Here is an 8,648-nt window from a genome sequence, read left to right on the forward strand (position 1 = left end):
TCTGCATTTGCCATCAAGGCTGGCAGACAGCGATTTCTGAGCTGCTCACTGGCATTAGGGGGTTGTGGGGGGGGGTCCAGCAGAAGGGTGTGTGCCCGTGGCTGTTTTCTACCTGTGTCCCTGCCAAAACGGAGCAGGTTTTTCTCATTAGGGATGCACTGTGGTAGCAGCCTCTTGCCTGTCCTCCCTGGCAGTGGAGGGGAAACAGGGAGCTGTCTATTCTCCAGATACATTGTGAGATATACTGGCCCTGCCTCGTGCTGACCCTTAATTTATTGGAAGTGCTCAAAGACAGGGCGTCAGAGGACAGAGTTATTCAGGCACTGGTGCTGCCCCAGCACAGCTCAGGGAGCCCCCAGCTCTGCTGCTCTCCCCTCGCCTTGTGGGTGCTCAGTGCCAGGTCGCTTTGTTGGGACGGGATGAGCAGGAGGGACTTGGACACCCTTGGCTGAGAGGTCCCAGGTCGGGAGCAGAGCTCCCTCCTCGCCACTGACATTGCTGTCCTGCCGCTGGGCCATGAAGGGAGACAGCAGTGCTATCTCCCGGTGCAGGGCAGTGTTATCTCCCGGTGCAGGGCAGTGTTATCTCCCAGCACAGGGCAGGCAGCAGCTCCGAGTGTGACCTCCTCACACCGACCCGTCCCACACGGTCACCTCTCCAGACCTGCATCCCCAAACTCAGCTCCTCCAAGTCCCTGCCGGGCCGATTCCACCTGAACACAGCCTGTTTGCCTGCACAATTCCATGAGAAAATCAGTGCTGGGAGGATGCAAGAGTGGGGGGCAGCCCTGATGGCTCCAAAAAGCATCCCCTCCAGAGGTACAGGGAAAGGTGTGATGATAAATCGCATTGACACATTCAGCCGGCTCTAAGTAATGACTTCCCTGGCACCCGACACATTTTCCCAGCGTGCTGGCTGTTCCTAATACTGTTGTAACATTTAACATCCCCTTTTTAAAAAAAAATAAAATAAATAAAATTAAACTGTGCAGTTGGCAGATTGTTGGAGACACTTGGATTCTCTGCGGGAAACCGCTCCGCGGTGGGAGTTGGGTTGCTGCAGTTTCGTGGCAGGAGTTGTTGCCTCTTGTGTCAGCTCATTAGCTGGGGCAGTCCGTGGCGTCACTGCCTTTGGAGCCACGGGGAGCCAGGGGCCGTTCATTCCCGAAACTAATGTTATGAGCCTGTTTTGTTTCCGACGTGTTAACACTATTAGCACTGCACAGGACACGTGGCACGAGCAGCAGGGGATGGTCCCGGTCCTGCCCGACGCCCAGCATGGGCTTGTCTGCACTGAAGCTGGGCTGGGAATGGGATTAATGGGCAGTGATTATGAGGGGAAGTTTTGGGTTTGTTCCTGTGAGGTAAAACTTTGATGGCCAGGGGTGTGAAACTCCTGGGAAGGAGGCAGGGAGGGGGATGTTACCCCCCGTAACACCTCCACCAGCCCCCTGGGGCAGTGCTGGTTGTGGGGAGGTGCCAGGGTGATGCTGGAGGATGCACTCCTGACCCAAGGAGATGTAAGGTGACCGTGGGGACATGGTCGCCAGCTGGTCCCTCATCAGAGCCTGTCCAGCCATGAGTTTCCAAGTGTTTGCATGAGCCCTCTCCCAGCCCGAGCCTCCCGCAGTGGCAGCGTGGGGCTCCAGCCTTCAAATTTAAACCAAACCAGAAATTCGGCTTCCAGCGAACTCGAGAAAGTGTATTTCCAAACAAAACTGTGCTAAATAAAGCACGAGCCGCAGGCGGCCTCCTGCTCCGGCAGATCCACTTTGCTGCCTTTATTTAGCTGCCGTCTCCCCATGGTGCCCCTGCTGGCCTGGGATGGGGGGAGTGGTTGGTCCTTCCAGGAGCTCTGGTTCTTCGGGAAGGACTCAGTCCCGTGGCCTTGGGGAACAATGGGGAACAATGGGCTTTGTCACAAGAGCTGCCCTGTACCCAAAACAATGTCAGACCCTTAGGTCTGTCCTGGCATTGTCCTGCAGCAGAGGGGTCCCTGAAACCCTCTGTGACATGGGAGGAGGGGGAGGAAAGGGAAGGAAGGAAGGAAGGAAGAAAAAAGAAGGAAGAAAGGAAGAGACAAAGAAAGCAAAAATGGAGGAAAAGAAGAAGGGATGGGGAAAAGGGTGCAGGCAGGGGGGAGCAATAGTGGTCACTGGGGAGCAAGAGGGTCCCTGGGAACCTCACCCCAGGTAAAGGCAGGGCTGCTGCCTCCTCAGTCACCCGGGCACATCTCCCCTTCCAGCACAGTTAATCCAGACCCCAGCTAATCCTCTTGCAGGTCACTGGGAGCTCACTGCATTTTGTTGACTTCTCAAATGCATCTAGAATTAATTAAAAAAAAAACAACTCTGAATTCATCCTGTGGCAAAAGCACTCAGCACGTTCCGTGGGGCGAGCTGGAGGGGTGACAGAGGAGCAACCTCTTCTGGTCCCACATGCTCAGCTCTCGTTAAAAAAAAGAGGAGAGAAATTATTGGATGTAGCCAGGATGATCAGGAGGAAGATTTGGGATGAGAGACCAGGTTGGAGTTGGACAGCATGAACCTGCAGTTGGCCTGACAGATCAGATCTGAAAGGCCACTTTGGTCCCATATGACTTCTAGTGACTATAGGGTTGTAAATATTGCCCATTAACATTAACTGTTTGTGCCTTTTTTATTATTTCCCGTGTCTCTAAGGAGGGAAAGGCTCTCATGCTGATGGCCCCAGTCATGTGTAAGCAATCCTTTGGTCTGCTGAGGCGCCAACAAACAACTGTGGCATTTGAAAAATCAACTTTGTGGATAAAAAATGGTTGTGCCCAGATCGGAGCAGGCAGAAATGTGTTGCTTGGTGTAAGGTGGTGGCACACATGGATTTGTGCCCAGCACCTGGGAGGTTTGGGCAGTGCTCTTGCTTGTGGTGTTGAGCTTCTGGAGGGATTCCTGTTTCCCAAGCTGAATTTGGGGAGCATTTCAGCAAAAGGCAGTCCAGGGTATCACTGTGAGCCGGGCTGATGCAGCCCCAGGCAGGCTGTGCCTGGCAATGCTCCCTGGTGCTGGTCACTGTGTAATGGAAAGGGTGTGCTTGTCCCAGTGTGTCCCCAGGCGCTGGAGCTGATTGCAGGAATCGACTGCATCGAGCGGGCCAGCGGATCCGGCACAGCACGTACGGCCCGGCGGGTTCACCTCTGCCCCCAGGCAGGAGCTGCTGCCTCTGTGCTGTGAGGACAGGGTGCCGTGGGGGGCTCTGCACCTGATCCCTCACCACGTTGTTGCCCTGTGAAGGTCTCAGTGCCAGCAAGGTGGTTCCATCCCCAGTGACACATCCCATGGCACTAAATAAGAGGTGACCTGTGGCAGGAGATGGTTTGAGGAGTGTTCCTGCAGTGTCATCTCTTTGGGCGCTTGGGATGTGCCACAGGGCTTCTCCACAATCCTGTCCACTCTCTGATGCAGTCCTATGAGGGGCTGGGGGCGTCCAGCAGCCTGGCAGAGTTCCACTGGGTTCCCCCACCACAGGCTCACCTGCACTGAGGAGTCCACCTAGTTTGGGCCACCTCCCCAGTGTCCATGTCACCTCTCTCCCAGGCAAAGCTGAGTGTAGGTCTTTGACCCTGCAACTGAACCCTCCAGAAGGGACCAAAACAGCTCCCCCTTCCCAAGTGGCAGCTGTTCCTTCATAAGGCTTGGCCAGCAAAACCCATCCGTGACCGTAGATGGCTCCATGTCCCAGTGGATACGTTGGGAAAGTTGCTCCTCAGGACATCTGCCCCTAGCGAGTGCCTTCCCGGGGCCTTCTCCAACCAGCTGCACATTGGCTGTGTCCTCTCCCATCCTTGGGCAGGAGGACAGAGGTTAAATCCACATCTCCCTGTGCTTTCCCTTGACCCCAGAAGAGCCGGTGCTGGGAGGTCAGGCGCTGGGCTGGGCATTGATCCATCTGGCAGGGGCAATGTGAACCGAAGGAGCTGCTTCCGGATGTACCTTTATTGATATCGGTGTCTTGAGGAGAACAGCTCTGCCTCTCTGCTTGCCTCTCCAGCTGCAGAGTTCATGAGAAAATGGAGCTGGAGAAATTCCAGTGCTACCCAAGGTTTTTCATCCACTGGAGTTGTTGAGGGTTCCACAAATGCTGCATCACCCCAGCAAGGTTTCCTCACTCAGTTTGTACTATGAAAGAACAAAATCTAAGACATTCTTCCTTCCTCCTCTGTGTTTTTTGGGAGCAGCCTGTCTGTAGAAGGAAGAATTAGGGCAGTGGAGGGGTTGTCACTCAACATGCACCCCATCAGGCCCATGGCCAAAGAGCCCCTTGGGTCCCATTGGCATGAGAGGTAACGGCCGTGTCTTTGTTTTCTCATTGCAGAGCCTCTCACAGGATCAGCGTGGTGACGTGGCAGCCAAGACGAGGAATTTTGGGACTTCCCTTCCACCGCAACAGAATCTGGGGGGTGGGCAGGGGTGGGTCAGGGGGACACTGGGAATCGCAGGACCCTTCACCTTCACTGTGGGCTTGGCTCAGGGATGACCACAGGCAGAGTCAACCCTTACAGCATCGTGTCCTCCGAGGAAGACGGGCTGAGGTTGACCACCATGCCAGGTATCAACGGCTTTGGCAACGGGAAAATCCACACCAGGAGGAAATGCAGAAACAGGTTTGTAAAGAAGAACGGTCAGTGCAACGTGGAGTTCACCAACATGGATGACAAACCACAGAGGTACATTGCAGACATGTTCACCACGTGCGTTGACATCCGCTGGAGGTATATGCTCTTGCTCTTTTCCCTGGCGTTTCTGGTGTCCTGGTTATTGTTTGGGCTGATTTTCTGGTTAATTGCACTCATTCATGGAGACCTAGAAAACCCAGGTGGAGACGATACCTTCAAGCCTTGCGTTCTGCAGGTCAATGGCTTTGTGGCTGCTTTTCTGTTCTCCATTGAGACCCAAACGACTATTGGTTACGGCTTCCGCTGCGTGACGGAGGAGTGTCCGCTCGCGGTCTTCATGGTGGTGGTTCAGTCCATCGTGGGGTGTATAATTGACTCTTTCATGATTGGTGCAATAATGGCAAAAATGGCCAGGCCCAAAAAAAGGGCCCAGACATTACTTTTCAGCCATAATGCAGTAGTGGCAATGAGAGATGGAAAACTCTGCCTGATGTGGAGAGTTGGGAACCTCCGTAAAAGCCACATAGTAGAAGCCCACGTACGAGCTCAGCTAATTAAGCCCAGGATCACAGAGGAAGGGGAATACATACCCCTCGACCAAATAGACATCGACGTGGGGTTTGATAAAGGCTTGGACCGTATTTTCTTGGTGTCCCCCATCACCATTCTCCACGAGATCAACGAAGACAGCCCCTTGTTTGGGATCAGCCGCCAGGACTTGGAGACAGATGACTTTGAGATCGTCGTCATCCTGGAAGGCATGGTAGAAGCCACAGCCATGACGACGCAAGCTCGGAGCTCCTACCTGGCCAGTGAGATCCTCTGGGGCCACCGCTTCGAGCCTGTCCTATTTGAGGAGAAAAATCAGTACAAAGTAGACTATTCCCACTTCCACAAAACCTATGAGGTCCCGTCCACGCCACGTTGCAGCGCCAAGGACTTGGTGGAGAACAAATTCCTGCTGCCCAGCACCAACTCCTTCTGCTACGAGAACGAACTGGCCTTCATGAGCCGCGACGAGGAAGAGGAAGACGATGACAGCCGGGGTTTGGAGGACATCAGCCCTGACAACAGGCACGAGTTCGACAGGCTTCAAGCCACAATAGCGTTGGATCAACGGTCGTACAGGAGGGAGTCAGAAATATGACTCTTGGTCCTTCCGCTGACTTTTCCAAGGGTATTTTTTTTCCTTCCTCTAATCTCTTCCCCTAAAACCCGCTCAAAATTATGCAGAACAATGCAAGTGCCATAGGAATGCTTGAGAAATTAGTCTCGTTCATAGTTTTCAGTTTCATCGCAATAACCACTGAGCGGTCTGCAGGAGGGGACGGTGGCAGCCCACGGCGCGTGTCCCGCGCCCGGCGCCCGCGGCGGGGCCGGCGGCTGCGGGGGGGATGGACAGACGGACGGACGGATGGACAGATGAAGAGAGGAGGTTCCGTGGGGCGCGGGCAGGCGCTGGCCCCACACGGCCCCGCGGGGCTTTGCTCCCCCCCGCGGGGGAAAACGCCAGCCTTGTCTTGGAGCCGAGCACTGCGAGATCCAAAAAAGAGGAAATATCAGGAAACGAATCTTACTCTCTCTTTCTCTTTCTAGTTTTTTTTTTTCCTTTTATTTTTTAACTGAGCAGGAACAACAAAAAAAATTACTCCTTCGGCAGGCGGTCTGGTTCAGTTGCACAAGAACAACACTTGAAATAACATGCAACGTTAACTTACTTCTTTTTAATTTGGGGAAAAAACGGGGGAGGGAGGTGAGAGGGTTTTTAATTTTTTCACCGAACCGTTTGGGAGACTGTTTACCAAAATAATAATAATAATAATTATTATAATTATAACAATAATAATAATAATAATATTAAATCTGAAAGAAGTCATTCAGTATTTTTTAAAAATGAACAAGGGAATGAAGAAGCCACTGGGGTCCTTTGAGGGGGTGACTTGTTGGGCAGATGCAAGAGCTAGAAGTCAAGACTGCACCCAGTTTTGAGGTGTTTGTTTTCCACTGGCATGGCTTCATAGGCAGAAAACAGATGTAAGTGACTGGAGGTCTGTGGCAGTGAAAGCAAGTAGAGGAATTACTGGTAAAGGAGGTAATAAGGATAAGAAGGACTGTGATAGAAAAAAGCACTGTAAACACAGTAATTAGCCAATATCTGGAAATACTGATTTTCAGGGTGGAAATGGGGTCTGGAACATCAGCTGCTGAGTGTTGGGTCTCCCCCAAAATCTCTGATGGGGAATTCATAAATTCCATCACGACTGGGACAAAATAATGAGAAGCACAAAAAGGAGAGTGGAAAGCTGTCCAAATTGGGTATTTTCCCACCTTTCCAACCAATTTGGTATTTTTCTTCCTTGAAGAATATTTTTAAACATGGAAACCAATGTGAAAGTCATGTTGTAGGGTTGCCCTTCTTTTAACACAGGAGCCACCTCTGTGCTGGGGCTGGGATTTATGAATTCCCTATTCACCAGAAGGTCCTGCTTCAGAGGCAGATGTTTTTCCAAAAACAAGAGATGCCAGTCGAGAAAATCACCCACCCCTGTGTCCCAGCCTCAAGGTGGATTGTGCCTTAGAGATGCAAACTCATCCCGCACCCCAGCCCTCCTCCACAGCACCCCTTTTGCACCCCCCCACTGGGGCACGTTTCCTTTGCTCTGCAGCACCCACATCCCCTCATCCGCCGTGTTTTAGGCTGGCCTTGGTGACAAGCTGGCTTAGCTTTTGCTCCAGCACAGGGCAAACCAGTCCATGCACGGGAAGCCTTCGCTCCTGCCCTACTCCCCATTGTTGCACAGAGGGAAGGAGTCGTGAAGATGCAGGTTGTGGGTCCCTTCATCCATCCGTGCTGCTCATTGGTGCTCTGGGAGCCAAAATCCAGCTCCCTGCTCCCTGTGGCCATGGGAAAAGCTTTGTAGCCGTGGGCATCCCACATCCAACCCTGGGCATGGAGCCCTGGCAGCACCCATGCTTGGGGAGAAGGGCTCGAGAGCGGGGTCCCCTGCCGTGTTTGGGCTGTGACGGGCTCCCGGTGCTTTCCTCCCCCCAGCCCACGTCAGTGAAGCCATGTCCTGGAGCCATAACTTGCTGTGGTGTGTCCAAACACGGGTGGCAGAGGTAGGATTTGTTCTGTGTCCCCATCCCCATCTCCTTCTTGCCAAGGGCTCTAGGGATGGCATACCCCAGCGTGTCCCCCTGTCCCGTGCCACCGAGCACCCTGTTGGGCACCGGGACTTCATCCCTGCGGAGATTCTTCCCACCAGTGTCCATCACTGTCACCCCACGCTGCCAACCAAGGGGCTGCATCATTTTTGGCTGCCCCTAAAAACTGGTCACTGGGAGAAAACATCCCCAGGGGCAGCACTGGGAGGCAGCTTCTTCAGCACTGAGTGCCCTAGATGGGTTGTCCCCAAAAGTGGGGACACGTAGGGATGTGCCACTGAGCTCCAGCCATGGCATTTATGTTTCTGAGGCAGTGAAGGTGGATGCCATCCCATCACCAGTCCCTTTGCTCCCAGGGGGGAGGGGTTTGCCCCTCACTTTTTGCACCATAGCATCTGGGGGGTTGGGAAGGATGCGGGGGGGGGGACAGAGAGATTTTGTGTGAGCACTACTTATTTATTTTTTTAAACAAATGCTTTTAAGTGGTTTTAGGTTCTTTTGAATAAATAATAATTATTACAAAAAAAAAAAAACAAAACAAAAAAAGGTGCACATCTTGCTGCTGTAGAGTTCTCAGAGGGTTAATTTCTTTATATATATATATATATATATCACAGTAAATATTTGTATAAAAACAAAAGAGAAATAGAGATGTCTTTAAGTAAATTATTGCTTTTAAAGAAACTTCTATGATTGTACAGTGTTACCTGGGAGAATAGAATAATATATACAGATGTATTTTTAAACTGCTGTGTAGGAGGATGTGAACTGGGATGGGGAGTGCCCGAGGCTGAAAGGGTGAGGGGGTTTTGGACCCTCCCCAGACCCTGTTC

At 52.4% G+C, this 8,648-nt stretch overlaps 1 protein-coding gene across 2 annotated transcripts in view; it reads left to right on the forward strand.

Moving 5' to 3' along the window:
- Nucleotides 1-6,519, forward strand: part of KCNJ12 (potassium inwardly rectifying channel subfamily J member 12) — a 29,515-nt gene extending 22,996 nt beyond the window's left edge. For both annotated transcript variants that reach the window (XM_027743055.2, XM_039381474.1), the window contains exon 2: nucleotides 4,350-6,519. In XM_027743055.2, the coding sequence (XP_027598856.1) occupies nucleotides 4,508-5,797 (1,290 nt within the window). In that variant the 5' untranslated portion in view covers nucleotides 4,350-4,507 and the 3' untranslated portion in view covers nucleotides 5,798-6,519. The remainder of the gene's footprint in view (nucleotides 1-4,349) is intronic.
- The last annotated feature ends 2,129 nt before the right edge of the window (nucleotides 6,520-8,648 follow it).

The sequence above is a fragment of the Pipra filicauda genome, unplaced genomic scaffold (genome assembly GCF_003945595.2).
Source record: "Pipra filicauda isolate LSUMZ 115617 unplaced genomic scaffold, ASM394559v2 scaffold226_size1812527_pilon, whole genome shotgun sequence".
NCBI classification, from domain to species: Eukaryota; Metazoa; Chordata; class Aves; order Passeriformes; family Pipridae; genus Pipra; species Pipra filicauda.